At 41.7% G+C, this 16651-nt stretch overlaps 1 protein-coding gene across 1 annotated transcript; it reads left to right on the forward strand.

The window, feature by feature from the left end:
* The first annotated feature begins 89 nt into the window (after nucleotides 1-89).
* On the forward strand, nucleotides 90-13744 carry LOC125529656 (acetyl-CoA carboxylase 2-like). Its single transcript, XM_048694076.1, has 34 exons — nucleotides 90-108; nucleotides 963-1254; nucleotides 1777-1840; nucleotides 2348-2705; nucleotides 2786-2992; nucleotides 3074-3235; nucleotides 3352-3444; nucleotides 3611-3706; nucleotides 3814-3987; nucleotides 4065-4158; nucleotides 4234-4421; nucleotides 4502-4552; nucleotides 4659-4698; nucleotides 4783-4907; nucleotides 5022-5138; nucleotides 5234-5308; nucleotides 5389-5445; nucleotides 5529-5633; nucleotides 5733-5819; nucleotides 6421-6612; nucleotides 6694-6882; nucleotides 7238-7348; nucleotides 7735-7824; nucleotides 7898-8074; nucleotides 8333-8410; nucleotides 8492-8614; nucleotides 8707-8949; nucleotides 9145-9392; nucleotides 9488-9725; nucleotides 9833-10185; nucleotides 10271-10484; nucleotides 10638-10817; nucleotides 10916-13060; nucleotides 13186-13744. The coding sequence occupies exons 2-34, from the start codon at nucleotides 1050-1052 to the stop codon at nucleotides 13240-13242; spliced, it is 6936 nt and encodes a 2311-aa protein (XP_048550033.1). The 5' UTR covers nucleotides 90-108; nucleotides 963-1049; the 3' UTR covers nucleotides 13243-13744.
* Nucleotides 13745-16651: the final 2907 nt, after the last annotated feature.

Genomic DNA, 16651 nt, shown 5'->3' on the forward strand with positions numbered 1-16651 from the left:
TTCCCCCCTCGCGTCTCCCCCCATTCCCCCTGTCGCTTCCCCCCAGGTCAGGTCAGGTCAGGTCAGGCCAGGCCAGATCCGCCGCCCGATCCGCCTCCGCTCCCGGAGGTGAGCCCGGCCGCCTTGGTCCGCCGTTGCTCTGTTTCCCGCGCGCCGAGCTGGGGCACTGCTTAGGGTGCTTCGTCCGTGGGTGGCGGGGAGAGGGTTTAAGGGTTCTGCGCCTGCGCTGCTCTGCCCCGCGCGGGACTTACTGTACTAGGTGTTTGAAATTACGCGGAGCTTGGGATTGGGTTCTTCGGAGCTTGCGCTGGCATGCTTCGTGTTCATGAGTGCTCATGGAGGGAGTAATTATGGAATGTGGCTCCCGTACTGTATGCACAGTAGACAATTATCGGTGATTATGGCTGGTGTGGCTCGTTGGAGGTGCCCTGCGCGTGCCTAACACTGTATTTCTTAGGTTAGGACGGTGTGCTTCCATGGACACATGCTCATGCTGAGTGCAAGCTCACCCAGGGTGGTTGCACAACGACACGGTCATACATGGGTAGCGCGGTCCAGTGTTGTAGTCAGTTTGCCGCCGTACGCATGCGAGGCAGGTGTTGTTTCTGCCGTGTTGATGCTACCGGCTGTCATAATGCACTTTGAGTGTTAGTATTGAGCTGGAAATGGTAGATGCTGTTTTTTCCCTTCTCTCCCCCTCTCACCTGTTGATCTAGCTGCTGTATTACTTTACCTGCCATCTTTTCTTTTTTGGCTGCATGTATTAGCTGTGAAAGCTTAGAATCATTTGCCTTGTACTTTTTGTACGAACCTGTGTCATAGGAGTAATTGCACACGTTATCTGTTTTGGTCAAGAGCATCTTGGATGTTCAAACTTACAGAGGAAGGTCATGAATTAGCCCATAAAGTACTTGTGTCTTGTCTCTGTGAACTAACAATTTGTATTCACATGCATCTGTCAGGTTCCAAGACCTGGGGTTTACACACCTTTGATGGCACTGTCTCTTTGAAGAACACTGCATCTGCGCTGTTTGTCCAAAGGGAGGACGATGGGATCCACACATTTGCCCATCGTCGGCTTTAATGCCTCAACAACACCATCGCTATCCACTATTCGCCCGGTAAATTCAGCTGGTGCTGCATTCCAACCATCTGCCCCTTCTAGAACCTCCAAGAAGAAAAGTCGTCGTGTTCAGTCATTAAGGGATGGAGGCGATGGAGGCGTGTCAGACCCTAACCAGTCTATTCGCCATGGTAACAACCTGAAAACCATTTCCTTTCTACAAACTACACTTTGTTGTCATCCTCAGACTTGTGTAGATACTTTTATTGACTGAGAGCATGTTGGTTTTAGTGTAAGGTATCTCAATGCTAGATCACAGAATGGCGGTTATTGACCTCGTTAAAGATGCAAATGACTGCAGCAATATTTAACAATTTTTTTATGTGATACGATAGTACTTTTTTATAACGAGTAATGAGTAAAGCCCAGTTTTTCTTGATTAAATGGTTTTAGTGGAAGGAATGTTTAATATTCAAAATGATGTTTTATAAGGGAAGGAACATGAAAGTGCAAGAATACATATAAGCAGCATATTAGTTATGTATGACTGAGTCATTTTCCTTATATAATACTTCTAAAAGAGAAGAATGTCTAGAAACCTTTTCTGATAATTTACTAGCATGAAGAACAATAACATTCATAAAGTTGTCACCTGTGCTTCTTCTTAGCTATCGTGTAAACTTGCTCAGTTTCTAATGCATATCTGGATGTAGGTCTTGCCGGCATCATTGACCTCCCAAAGGAGGGTACATCAGCTCCGGAAGTGGATATTTCACAGTAAGTACTTTAGCATTTTAAAATTAGAATTAGCATCTCTCTTTAAAATGGAAAAATATCTATAATTTAATATAGAATTATTATAGATTATGCTTATTTTATTATTCGCACATGCTGATATTTTGAATTGCATTTGATATATTCTTATAGATTTTTACTGAACTACTCCCTCCGTAAACTAATATAAGAGCGTTTAGAACACTATTTTAGTGATCTAAACACTCTTATATTGGTTTATAGAGGGAGTACATTATAGTTGCCATACACAATGAATTTGCTCAGGCACATCACTGTTGCACTGCATGGAGTATTTTTGTGCACTTAGGAATCATTTTCAGAAAGCCTTTTGCCTATAATTTTAAAAATAATAATTTAATTACCATCTGAAACCCGTACCCACATGACGGATGAAAGCTCATTTGAAGTTTTCGATTTATAGTAGCCAAGTATTTGTTATGTTATATTGTTATGGTCACCATCGTAATGAATTTGTTCTTTTTTCTCTAGTGGGTCCGAAGAACCCAGGGGCTCCTACCAAATGAATGGGATACTGAATGAAGCACATAATGGGAGGCATGCTTCGCTGTCTAAGGTTGTTGAATTTTGTATGGCATTGGGCGGCAAAACACCAATTCACAGTGTATTAGTTGCGAACAATGGAATGGCAGCAGCTAAGTTCATGCGGAGTGTCCGAACATGGGCTAATGAAACATTTGGGTCAGAGAAGGCAATTCAGTTGATAGCTATGGCTACTCCAGAAGACATGAGGATAAATGCAGAGCACATTAGAATTGCTGATCAATTTGTTGAAGTACCCGGTGGAACAAACAATAACAACTATGCAAATGTCCAACTCATAGTGGAGGTTAGTATTGCTCATCCGTTGATGTGCAACCGATGCACAAGTTGTTCATTTAGCATGACATGACAATTTTGCTGTTGCAGATAGCAGTGAGAACCGGTGTTTCTGCTGTTTGGCCTGGTTGGGGCCATGCATCTGAGAATCCTGAACTTCCAGATGCACTAAATGCAAACGGAATTGTTTTTCTTGGGCCACCATCATCATCAATGAACGCACTAGGTGACAAGGTTGGTTCAGCTCTCATTGCTCAAGCAGCAGGGGTTCCGACTCTTCCTTGGAGTGGATCACAGGTGAATCTCACATTCTCTGATAACTCATCGTCTGATCTTTGTACTGGACACATTTAATAACCGAAAGACACTATATTATAGGTGGAAATTCCATTAGAAGTTTGTTTGGACTCGATACCTGCGGAGATGTATAGGAAAGCTTGTGTTAGTACTACAGAGGAAGCACTTGCGAGTTGTCAGATGATTGGGTATCCCGCCATGATTAAAGCATCATGGGGTGGTGGTGGTAAAGGGATCCGAAAGGTACATCATTCATTTGATTGGACTATATTTGAAAGATTGTGTGGGTTGTTGTGTGATATATTATGCCCAGAGTTAGCTCTAACCTTTTCAACATATTAACTCAATATCTGTTGCAGGTTAATAATGACGATGATGTCAGAGCACTGTTTAAGCAAGTGCAAGGTGAAGTTCCTGGCTCCCCAATATTTATCATGAGACTTGCATCTCAGGTTAGACTTCTCAGCAAGTTGCATTTTTTCCAAGCATGTTATTCCCGAGTTGTATATTACACGCCTGGAAGCTTCATATGTTATTCCTTGCAGGCTAGAAATGTATGCTGGAACATGTGCTCATATGGTATATTATGTTTTAATCCTCCCCTTTTTTCTTTTGTAGAGTCGACATCTTGAAGTTCAGTTGCTTTGTGATCAATATGGCAATGTAGCTGCGCTTCACAGTCGTGACTGCAGTGTGCAACGGCGACACCAAAAGGTAACGCTGGTCCAGATCTGAAAACATCACGTGTATTGCATGTTCTACTTCATACTTGTAGTTGTTTATCAAAAGGACCAATTGCGTCCATTTTTTGTTTATACCAGATTATTGAGGAAGGACCAGTTACTGTTGCTCCTCGCGAGACAGTGAAAGAGCTAGAGCAAGCAGCAAGGAGGCTTGCTAAGGCTGTGGGTTATGTTGGTGCTGCTACTGTTGAATATCTCTACAGCATGGAGACTGGTGAATACTATTTTCTGGAACTTAATCCACGGTTGCAGGTATATTCTTTTGAACATTCCTCTGGACTTAGTTTTTTGTCGTCAGTTATTTACATTGTTAAATGGCATACATCCAGGTTGAGCATCCAGTCACCGAGTGGATAGCTGAAGTAAACTTGCCTGCAGCTCAAGTTGCAGTTGGAATGGGTATACCCCTTTGGCAGGTTCCAGGTAATAATTATATTATTGTAAGTTTTTTAGTTACTTTCCCATGTTATTTCTGTGCCTAACTTTCTCCTTATACAGAGATCAGACGTTTCTATGGAATGGACAATGGAGGAGGCTATGACATTTGGAGGACAACAGCAGCTCTTGCTACTCCATTTAACTTCGATGAAGTGGATTCTCAATGGCCAAAGGGTCATTGTGTAGCAGTTAGGATAACCAGTGAGGATCCAGATGACGGATTCAAGCCTACCGGTGGAAAAGTAAAGGTGAGATTTCATGATGCCGTCTATGGTTCTAGCACATTAGATTTGTAAACTGACCGGATCTTGATTTTCTTATAATTCAGGAGATCAGTTTTAAAAGCAAGCCAAATGTTTGGGCCTATTTCTCTGTTAAGGTAAGCTGTTCATGGCTCTGTTGCACTGTTATATTGTTGAGTTGGGCTTTGACCAAGTATTAACCAAATCGAACACATTTTTGTTCCCCCTTTTATCTGTTTTCAGTCCGGTGGAGGCATTCATGAATTTGCTGATTCTCAGTTTGGTATGCAAAATTTGACCCTGTGAATATTCCTCTTTGCTATTTGTATTGGTCCTTACGTTTGGAAGATTACTCTTTTCATTTCAGGACATGTTTTTGCATATGGAGTGTCTAGAGCAGCAGCAATAACCAACATGTCTCTTGCGCTAAAAGAGATTCAAATTCGTGGAGAAATTCATTCAAATGTTGATTACACAGTTGATCTCTTGAATGTAAGAAATACTACCTGTATATTGAATCCCTGCTTTTGATGTAATACAACCATTTTACATCTGGCATTCCTTTAAAGTAATCCCATGCCTCAATTTTCTGTATCTTTAAATCAGGCCTCAGACTTCAAAGAAAACAGGATTCATACTGGCTGGCTGGATAACAGAATAGCAATGCGAGTCCAAGCTGAGAGACCTCCCTGGTATATTTCAGTGGTTGGAGGAGCTCTATATGTAAGAAACTATGCCCCTCTTACTGCAGCTTTTGTCAAACCAATTGCGAAAAACACAATTAGTTGTTTAATGCAAATCACTGCCTTGTGCTGCAGAAAACAATAACGAGCAACACAGACACTGTTTCTGAATATGTTAGCTATCTCGTCAAGGGTCAGATTCCACCAAAGGTAGTGTTTTAATGGGCTTAAACTCTGGATATTGCTTGAAGATGAATGTTGTTGAATGTTGACCAATTTCTTTTGTGCAGCATATATCCCTTGTCCATTCAACTGTTTCTTTGAATATAGAGGAAAGCAAATATACAGTAAGTCTTACATTCCTTTAAAAAAATGAGTTGTTGTAATGAAGTAACAGCTATCGTTGACGCTCATCTACACCATGTCACAGATTGAAACTATAAGGAGCGGACAGGGTAGCTACAGATTGCGAATGAATGGATCAGTTATTGAAGCAAATGTCCAAACATTATGTGATGGTGGACTTTTAATGCAGGTGATTTTGTCTTGTTTTTATACCTGTCCATAAGTATGATATATAATGTTGTGAAGTACTGGTGAAAGAGTTCTGATTCAGTAGCTGTAATTTCTTCAGTTGGATGGAAACAGCCATGTAATTTATGCTGAAGAAGAGGCCGGTGGTACACGGCTTCTAATTGATGGAAAGACATGCTTGTTACAGGTAATAATTGTCTGTTTGTTCCTTTCCTTCTAACTAATCTTGGTGTTTGATTTGATATTTTCCAGCCCTATTTGTGGCTTTTTACGTCATTCGCTTCATTAGCATTCATTTCTTTCCACTTTCATTTAAAGAAATTTAATTACGATGTTTATTTCTAGTCATGTGCCATAAGAAACCACAATTAAGTCATTATTATGGACTAATTGATGTCACAACAAGCTGCTATTGTGGTAAATGTGACTACCTAAGCAGCCAAACAAACCAGGTCATAATGATAAGCGTTATCAACGGCATGTCTTGTGAAGTTGTGATGTAAAGACAAGTTACATAGCTGTAAAAAATTTAATAGGGCTCCAGTTTTTATATTGCTACTTCTGTTTCTTAATCTGAGCAACTACCGACCACAATGCTTTGTGTTTATTACAAATTTAATCAAGAATTTATTATAATCAAGCTGTAATAAACTATGTCATGAACCTTCTAGGGCATCATGTTACTGCATCAATTTTATGGTGATAAAAAAGGAACTATTAATAATTAATGATTCTTGATCATGCCACATTGTATCCTTGTGTAAATAAATGACACATCGTTCTTGCAGAATGATCACGATCCTTCAAGGTTATTAGCTGAGACACCCTGCAAACTTCTTCGTTTCTTGGTTGCCGATGGTGCTCATGTTGAAGCTGATGTACCATATGCGGAAGTTGAGGTTATGAAGATGTGCATGCCCCTCTTGTCACCTGCTGCTGGTGTCATTAATGTTTTGTTGTCTGAGGGCCAGCCTATGCAGGTTACATCACAACGTTTCCATTGCTTCTGCTGTACATAACAATTGCACGTAAAGTATCTGAACTTAATATATTTTTTCTAGGCTGGTGATCTTATAGCAAGACTTGATCTTGATGACCCTTCTGCTGTGAAGAGAGCTGAGCCATTTAACGGGTCTTTCCCAGAAATGAGCCTTCCTATTGCTGCTTCTGGCCAAGTTCACAAAAGATGTGCCACAAGCTTGAATGCTGCTCGGATGGTCCTTGCAGGATATGATCACCCGATCAACAAAGTAAACATCAAGAACCTTGCAGTACCTATATTTCTGGTTTTTTGTCACGTGTTTCTTGTTCTCCTCAAGCACCTTTTTTTTTGTTATGAATTCTGGATTATCCCTAATTCCTCCTTGACTTTGGCTCCCTTATGCTACAAAACTGTTTGTAACCTATGGAAGTTTATTATGCCTGTCTTGGAAAATCTGAATTTGGGTGCTCTTTCTCGTATGTTAATCATGGTCACTACTTTACAGATTGTTTTTATCCTTTTGCTATTTTTCTCTCTTTCAGCAATTGGTTTGATTTTTTCCGATCATACCTATTTGTTCAGCATTTGTTTACCTTTTTCATTATACCCGGCTTTCTTTTCAGGTTGTACAAGATCTGGTATCCTGTCTAGATGCTCCTGAGCTTCCTTTCCTACAATGGGAAGAGCTTATGTCTGTTTTAGCAACTAGACTTCCAAGGCTTCTTAAGAGCGAGGTATGTGATAATAGACGTGATATGTAGCGTCTGGGTAGATTTCAATCTGCCATGTGGATTTCTAATTGGTTATATAGAAGGGTTGTATCACTTTGCATAAGCATCATGTCACTATATCTTGTTAATTTTCATTTTACATTGTCCAATCACCGGTAATTTTCCGTAGCTTATTGTGTAACTTCTAAAATTGCCTTTTCCTAATAATGTAATCAAAACTTGAAATATTTCATTTTAAGTCTTCTTAGCTTGGAACATTTGATACTTCATCTCATCAATTTGCACTGTAGCTCAGAAGTTCTCATTTGATTTTAACCCAGTTTTTGCTTATTGATCTTTATATTTTTTTTGTGTTCTACCATAACGGTTTCAACTTTTTATGCAACCAGTTGGAGGGTAAATACAGTGAATATAAGTTAAATGTTGGCCATGGGAAGAGCAAGGATTTCCCTTCCAAGATGCTAAGAGAGATAATCGAGGTCAGTGTTAGGTTTCTTTTATGATATCCTTGTCTAGAACTTCTACTGCTTTTTGTAACATGTTTTCTTGTAGGAAAATCTTGCACATGGTTCTGAGAAGGAAATTGCTACAAATGAGAGGCTTGTTGAGCCTCTTATGAGCGTACTGAAGTCATATGAGGGTGGCAGAGAAAGCCATGCACACTTTATTGTGAAGTCCCTTTTCGAGGACTATCTCTCGGTTGAGGAACTATTCAGTGATGGCATTCAGGTTATCTGACATTCCAAAACTCAGATCTACTAGATATCATTGCTTTAAAAGGATATTCCCTTTTCCCTTTTATTTATGAGAACATTATCAACTAATGTTCATGCACATATTATAGTTCACACCAGAATCTATCAGTAATTAAGTAGCTAATGATTTTAGGTGTAAAAAAGGTAGCAAATAGTTTGCATATGGCTTATGTCTTGTTTCCTTAGAAACGCTTTCTGCTTATTTGTTTCCTTCAACTGTCATGTTTTGTAGTCTGATGTGATTGAGCGCCTGCGCCAACAACATAGTAAAGATCTCCAGAAGGTTGTAGACATTGTGTTGTCTCACCAGGTAAATGTTTTGTGATCTGATGGCTTATTGCAAATGATTACTGAAGCAGTCTTCATTACTTAAAATTCGATTTTGTTGTAGGGTGTGAGAAACAAAACTAAGCTGATACTAACACTCATGGAGAAACTGGTCTATCCAAACCCTGCTGCCTACAAGGATCAGTTGACTCGCTTTTCTTCCCTCAATCACAAAAGATATTATAAGGTGACAATGGCAACCTAAAATAATGGAAGCTTTTGAATAATACTTTTCTGATATCTTAGTCTAATGAATTACTTGCGTCATAATAAATGCAGTTGGCCCTTAAAGCTAGCGAGCTTCTTGAACAAACCAAGCTTAGTGAGCTCCGCACAAGCATTGCAAGGAGCCTTTCAGAACTTGAGATGTTTACTGAAGAAAGGATGGCCATTAGTGAGATCATGGGAGATTTAGTGACTGCCCCGCTGCCAGTTGAAGATGCACTGGTTTCTTTGTTTGATTGTAGTGATCACACTCTTCAGCAGAGGGTGATCGAGACGTACATATCTCGATTATACCAGGTATTACATAAAATCATTTTTTGGACTTGATCATACTCTCCCTTTGCATTTCTAGGAAGCATACACTAAAGTTCCTATTGAAACAAGATGCTTATGCTTCTTTAAAATAAATCTGACAGAATCTAGGTGTGGAAATATTTGATTTTACTACATCTTACTGCTCTTCAAGTTGGCTAACACCAAAACCATTTTCAGCCTCATCTTGTCAAGGATAGTATCCAGCTGAAATATCAGGAATCTGGTGTTATTGCTTTATGGGAATTCGCTGAAGCGCATTCAGAGAAGAGATTGGGTGCTATGGTTATTGTGAAGTCGTTAGAATCTGTATCAGCAGCAATTGGAGCTGCACTAAAGGATACATCACGCTATGCAAGCTCTGAGGGTAACATAATGCATATTGCTTTATTGGGTGCTGATAATCAAATGCATGGAACTGAAGACAGGTATGTTCATGTGCAATATTAGTGCTAATGAGCTGTATCTGGTTGTTAATATTTGGTGGAATAATTCCTTTAATAATTTAACTCATTCCTTTCAGTGGTGATAACGATCAAGCTCAAGTCAGGATAGACAAACTTTCTGCAACACTGGAACAAAATACTGTCACAGCTGATCTCCGTGATGCTGGTGTGAAGGTTATTAGTTGCATTGTTCAAAGGGATGGAGCACTCATGCCTATGCGCCATACCTTCCTCTTGTCGGATGAAAAGCTTTGTTATGAGGAAGAGCCGGTTCTCCGGCATGTGGAGCCTCCTCTTTCTGCTCTTCTTGAGTTGGTATGTGACTATCAAAATGCCTGCGTGTTGTTTGATACACTCCATAGTCCATATGCTTTAATTATCCTGTTTGCTATTTGTATTTATTTAGCCTGTTGTGGTTACAGGGTAAGTTGAAAGTGAAAGGATACAATGAGGTGAAGTATACACCGTCACGTGATCGTCAGTGGAACATATACACACTTAGAAATACAGAAAACCCCAAAATGTTGCACAGGGTGTTTTTCCGAACTCTTGTCAGGCAACCCGGTGCTTCCAACAAATTCACATCAGGCCACATCAGTGATGTTGAGGTGGGAGGAGCTGAGGAATCTCTTTCATTTACATCGAGCAGCATATTAAGATCGCTGATGACTGCTATAGAAGAGTTGGAGCTTCACGCGATTAGGACAGGTCACTCTCATATGTTTTTGTGCATATTGAAAGAGCAAAAGCTTCTTGATCTTGTTCCTGTTTCAGGGTAAGCCTGCACACTGTTCATTTGGTGGCACATAATAGGTCTTGCTCTTGTGTTTTGCCTTCAATGAACTTTTCATCTTACTCAGGAACAAAGTTGTGGATATTGGCCAAGATGAAGCTACTGCATGCTCGCTTCTGAAAGAAATGGCTCTACAGATACATGAACTTGTGGGTGCAAGGATGCATCATCTTTCTGTATGCCAATGGGAGGTGAAACTTAAGTTGGACAGCGATGGGCCTGCAAGTGGTACCTGGAGAGTTGTAACAACCAATGTTACTAGTCACACCTGCACTGTCGATGTAAGTTCCTTCCCCTTGCATCTTGTTTTTCTGTGTGTAACCAATCAAACTAAATTGAACTTGTAGCATTTATTCATATAACTATTATGATCATTTAGTTGTCATTCCCACCTAATTATGTTTGGAAGCTCATTGTGTTTTTAATGCTTTTAGATCTACCGTGAGGTTGAAGATACAGAATCACAGAAACTAGTATACCACTCTGCTCCATCGTCATCTGGTCCTTTGCATGGCGTTGCACTGAATACTCCATATCAGCCTTTGAGTGTTATTGATCTGAAACGTTGCTCCGCTAGAAACAACAGAACTACATACTGCTATGATTTTCCGTTGGTGAGTATCTCCCTCTCTATCTCTATACATGTATGTATTGTGTTAGCAGATTCTTAGTGATATCATGTGTCCAAAAGCTGACAAGTACTCAAATGTAGGCATTTGAAACTGCAGTGCAGAAGTCATGGTCTAACATTTCTAGTGACAATAACCGATGTTATGTTAAAGCAACGGAGCTGGTGTTTGCTCAAAAGAATGGGTCATGGGGCACTCCTGTAATTCCTATGGAGCGTCCTGCTGGGCTCAATGACATTGGTATGGTAGCTTGGATCTTGGACATGTCCACTCCTGAATATCCCAATGGCAGGCAGATTGTTGTCATCGCAAATGATATTACTTTTAGAGCTGGATCGTTTGGTCCAAGGGAAGATGCATTTTTTGAAACTGTTACCAACCTAGCTTGTGAGAGGAAGCTTCCTCTCATCTACTTGGCAGCAAACTCTGGTGCTCGGATCGGCATAGCAGATGAAGTAAAATCGTGCTTCCGTGTTGGATGGTCTGATGATGGCAGCCCTGAACGTGGGTTTCAGTACATTTATCTGACTGAAGAAGACCATGCTCGTATTAGCACTTCTGTTATAGCGCACAAGATGCAGCTTGATAATGGTGAAATTAGGTGGGTTATTGATTCTGTTGTGGGGAAGGAGGATGGGCTAGGTGTGGAGAACATACATGGAAGTGCTGCTATTGCCAGTGCCTATTCTAGGGCCTATGAGGAGACATTTACGCTTACATTTGTGACTGGACGGACTGTTGGAATAGGAGCATATCTTGCTCGACTTGGCATACGGTGCATACAGCGTACTGACCAGCCCATTATCCTAACCGGGTTCTCTGCTTTGAACAAGCTTCTTGGCCGGGAAGTGTACAGCTCCCACATGCAGTTGGGTGGCCCCAAAATTATGGCGACAAACGGTGTTGTCCATCTGACAGTTTCAGATGACCTTGAAGGCGTGTCTAATATATTGAGGTGGCTCAGCTATGTTCCTGCCAACATTGGTGGACCTCTTCCTATTACAAAATCTTTGGACCCACCTGACAGACCCGTTGCATATATCCCTGAGAATACATGTGATCCTCGTGCAGCCATCAGTGGCATTGATGATAGCCAAGGGAAATGGTTGGGGGGCATGTTCGACAAAGACAGTTTTGTGGAGACATTTGAAGGATGGGCGAAGTCAGTAGTTACTGGCAGAGCGAAACTCGGAGGGATTCCGGTGGGTGTTATAGCTGTGGAGACACAGACTATGATGCAGCTCATCCCTGCTGATCCAGGCCAGCTTGATTCCCATGAGCGGTCTGTTCCTCGTGCTGGGCAAGTCTGGTTTCCAGATTCAGCTACTAAGACAGCTCAAGCAATGCTGGACTTCAACCGTGAAGGATTACCTCTGTTCATCCTTGCTAACTGGAGAGGCTTCTCTGGTGGGCAAAGAGATCTTTTTGAAGGAATCCTTCAGGCTGGGTCAACAATTGTTGAGAACCTTAGGACATACAATCAGCCTGCCTTTGTATATATCCCCAAGGCTGCAGAGCTACGTGGAGGGGCTTGGGTCGTGATTGATAGCAAGATAAATCCAGATCGAATTGAGTTCTATGCTGAGAGGACTGCAAAGGGTAATGTTCTTGAACCTCAAGGGTTGATTGAGATCAAGTTCAGGTCAGAGGAACTCCAAGAGTGCATGGGCAGGCTTGACCCAGAATTGATAAATCTGAAGGCAAAACTCCTGGGAGCAAAGCATGAAAATGGAAGTCTATCTGAGTCAGAATCCCTTCAGAAGAGCATAGAAGCCCGGAAGAAACAGTTGTTGCCTTTGTATACTCAAATTGCGGTGCGGTTTGCTGAATTGCATGACACTTCCCTTAGAATGGCTGCTAAGGGTGTGATTAAGAAGGTTGTAGACTGGGAAGATTCTAGGTCTTTCTTCTACAAGAGATTACGGAGGAGGATATCCGAGGACGTTCTTGCAAAGGAAATTAGAGGTGTAAGTGGCAAGCAGTTCTCTCACCAATCAGCAATCGAGCTGATCCAGAAATGGTACTTGGCTTCTAAGGGAGCTGAAGCAGCAAGCACTGAATGGGATGATGACGATGCTTTTGTTGCCTGGAGGGAAAACCCTGAAAACTACCAGGAGTATATCAAAGAACTTAGGGCTCAAAGGGTATCTCAGTTGCTCTCAGATGTTGCAGACTCCAGTCCAGATCTAGAAGCCTTGCCACAGGGTCTTTCTATGCTACTAGAGAAGGTACGCATACTTACTGTTTTATTACTTGAAAGTAATTATTGTGGTTGAGTGAAATGTTGCCATCTTATGTATATTTAGTGTCTTAACAAATAATGTTAATGCTTTTTCTTTGGTCACTTGTTCAGATGGATCCCTCAAGGAGAGCACAGTTTGTTGAGGAAGTCAAGAAAGTCCTTAAATGATCAGATGATACCAACGCAACCAATTCAGAATGTGCATGATATCGGTTTCTCTTGAAGTACATATATAGAAGGATACTATTCGGCTGTAACCGACCATAGCTGATCTGAGTCAACCATTATTTTGTAAAACTTTTTCGCGGTCTTCTCTGTTATTCGAGGCAAAACTTGTTTTCGGACGCCTCCGAATGGTTGATGAGTGTAGTTGGATGTGTTAGTTCCGCTTCCAGAAGATTTGAGATGAATGCTGGTGGTGGGTGGGGGCTGCCGTTGGCAAGAACACTGGCGATCTAGAGTTGTTGTTCTGTGGTGTTCTGGTTTCTCCAGTATGGTGATTTGTGTTTCGCTGTAGTTCTGTGATGTACTATCGGTTGGTGATGTAATTCTAGTCTTGTAGACTCTTTGAGTACGAGTGAGTTGTCCATTCAATTTTGAACTTGAATAAATGTGCTCTCTAGGATATGTGTACTACATGGAAATAAATGATTGTTGAGTTAGCGTTGAACTTGAGAATCTATTGGAATTATGATGTACTCCCTCTGTTCCAAATTACTTGTTTCAAATTTGAACTAAAACCACCACGACAAGTGATTTTGAACGGAGGGAGCATGTTGGAACTGTAATCATGTTAGCTCTTGGATATGGTCTCGTGCATTACCTCTGATGGCATCTTGGCATCTCTTAACATGCCATCTTTGTTGCGTGCTAGGACTTACTGAAGCGGTTTTCTGTGCAGGACTGCAGGCAAATCTTATTTCTAGGATGTTTGTTCCTAGTTCGTTTTGCACTTGATGTTAGTCAGCTAAGGTTTCATTCTACGTGCACTTTGTCTCAAAACTAAATTGCTCAATGCTTTCTCATTCTACTCTAGGGTGAAACTAGACGTTGAGTGTTGTCAAACAATGCCTTATTTCTCAGTAGAAAAAAAAGATTAGGGTTCTCAATTTTTTTTAAAAGAAATCCAAGGCTACTAAAACATTGCTCTACAGCTACCGTAAAAAAACCCAAAGAAAAAAAAAACCCGTACTAGTTTCTGATGGGGATGATAAGCGCTTTCACATGCCAATTATGGAAGCAGCTCTTCATGCCATCCTCAAAGAGTCAAAGTGACACTTGTGCCGATGTTCACTAAGAATGACTGTAGATGCTCTACAAGGGAGTTCCAAGTGCGTTGGGATCCTCTTCTTTCTGATGAAGCTCCAACACACGCTCAATTCTCCATTTTCCCAACTTGTCCTTGAAATATATATCATGGCTTTCTCATGAGCGGATTGGATCAGCGGCCTACCAAGCTGAAGCTGCCTTCCAACAGCTGGGTTCATCCTCTTCTTCATGTGTCCTAGACTCCTGATCTCACACCGGTGCCCCGCCAGCCATGCCCCTGACCCTTGTTGTTTGTTACTACTAGACAATTTTTAGTTTTTTAGTGAAATCTAGCAGTATATGTTGCTTGCTTTGCAGATCTGTTGATTAAAATGGGCCACTCTCTCTACCACCAGGGCCGGCAAATGCCACCCTGTGAATCAGAAATAAATAACCTGTCATTCTGGTTTATCTAACGATAAGTGTTTTGCTGATTTATTAAGTAGCTCGATCTGCATCAGCGCAACAGGTGTGGCGGATATATAATAACCTGCATAATTTGATGAACCGGTGTGGCGGATTTCCTTCCACGGAAGCCGGAATATGCAATGAAAGGGAGCACCGAAAAGACTGAAGTTCTTTTTTATTTTCTTGCATATGCATGGGCCCATTTCGAACTAGCTATGCCGTACCATTGATACGAAAAAACTGTTGACCTACTTATGTACTAATCCATGCATAAGTGTAGTATTATAAGGGTCAATGACCCAAGCTTTGGCACACGTGTCGGCTCCCTAAAACGTGACCTTAGAACTGACTAAGACTGAAGATAAATCCGATTTCCATTGCACAAAGTATAAACGAATTGGGGAATTTATGTGTGTGACACCCACGACTCCACCAGCCCAACAAACGGTAATCCTATGATTTTTTTTTGCCGAGAGAAGTTATTCGTGCTTAAGGGCATCTCCAACGGCAAACCGCAAATTTCCTCCCGCCATCCAACCGTAGCCGTATACATCCGATCCTTCTTTTTTTCTTTTAAATTGCGAACAAGCTCCTCCGCACGTTCAAAGACCGCCCGCATCATCGCCATCTCATCAGAGTACTCCTCGTCGAACAATCCGTCAGACAACTCAACATACTGCTCGTATATGTACTTCAAATGGGAATCCGTTGCTAGAAAGAAGAAGGGATTTTTTTTAGCTCCAACGATTCATCGAACAATTGCCAACCATGGTGAGTATAGCAACTGACGGTACCCGGCGGGACGGTCAGAGGGTTGAATGGCGACGGAGGAGAAGCGGGGTGGAGCCCTGCTGAAGCGCTAGAGGTGAGGGAGACGTATATTTTCGGCAGGGTTGTGGCGTGGCGGCCGGGGTGGTGGAGTGGCTGTGAAGGCAAAAGAGAAATAAGGAAGAAGAGAAAATGGTAAGGATGGAGGCGCGGGGTGTCGAAGTCCCACGTGTCTGGTGTCTGGATTCCCGCAAATGTCCCCCACTTGTGTCCCTGATTTGCGGGAGAAAATGCGTCTGACTGACTCGTGAATCGATACAAACCCGTATTGGATGGCTTCGGCGGTCCGGACAGCCTGATCCGGATAGATGTGGGCGATTTGCGGATCCGCCTTAAAGATGCCCTAAGAATGAACGACGGGGGCGACGACCCTGTGTCAGGCTCTTTGGTTATGTAGAAATGATGTGGCTTTTGAAATGTCTCACCAGTTTCTACCATCTTGATGCGAAGATTGAACCAATTAAATTTCCTTTATTAGGAAAAAGTACTCCATCCAAAGTTTTACTTATGACAACATTCAATTTCCAAAAGACAAGCTTGTAAAAGGTGATCCAATAAAGTTACCAATCCCATGGCATGTTATGATGCAGCAATCATTGGATCCACATGCTGCCGAGACCTATATATCCAGACATGTCCCCCTTCCCTCGCCACAAATCGTCACAACTGCAAATAATGCCCCATCCAGTACACACACATTAATAATCAACATATACTATATCATTGCACGCATAATAATCAAACGTGATTCGTGACACATCCATGTTAGGTGCGCTCTTGGACAGTTGTAGTTGGACCTTTGCCTCTCCACGGCCAGAGTCTTGCGTGCATGACTCACACCGGTCGTACAAACATATTTCAAATCGGTCCATTCATATATCAAATCCACCAGCAAAATATATATTGTGACAGTGACATGGACGGCGGCTGTCCCCGGGATAGAATAGGCGTGCATGTGATCGAGTTGCAAGGGAAAGATTCGTGGTGAAAAGGTCCGGGGAATAATACGTACTCGTAGGGGTCAACCTTCGTA

Source organism: Triticum urartu, unplaced genomic scaffold (assembly GCF_003073215.2).
Source record: "Triticum urartu cultivar G1812 unplaced genomic scaffold, Tu2.1 TuUngrouped_contig_5750, whole genome shotgun sequence".
NCBI lineage: Eukaryota > Viridiplantae > Streptophyta > Magnoliopsida > Poales > Poaceae > Triticum > Triticum urartu.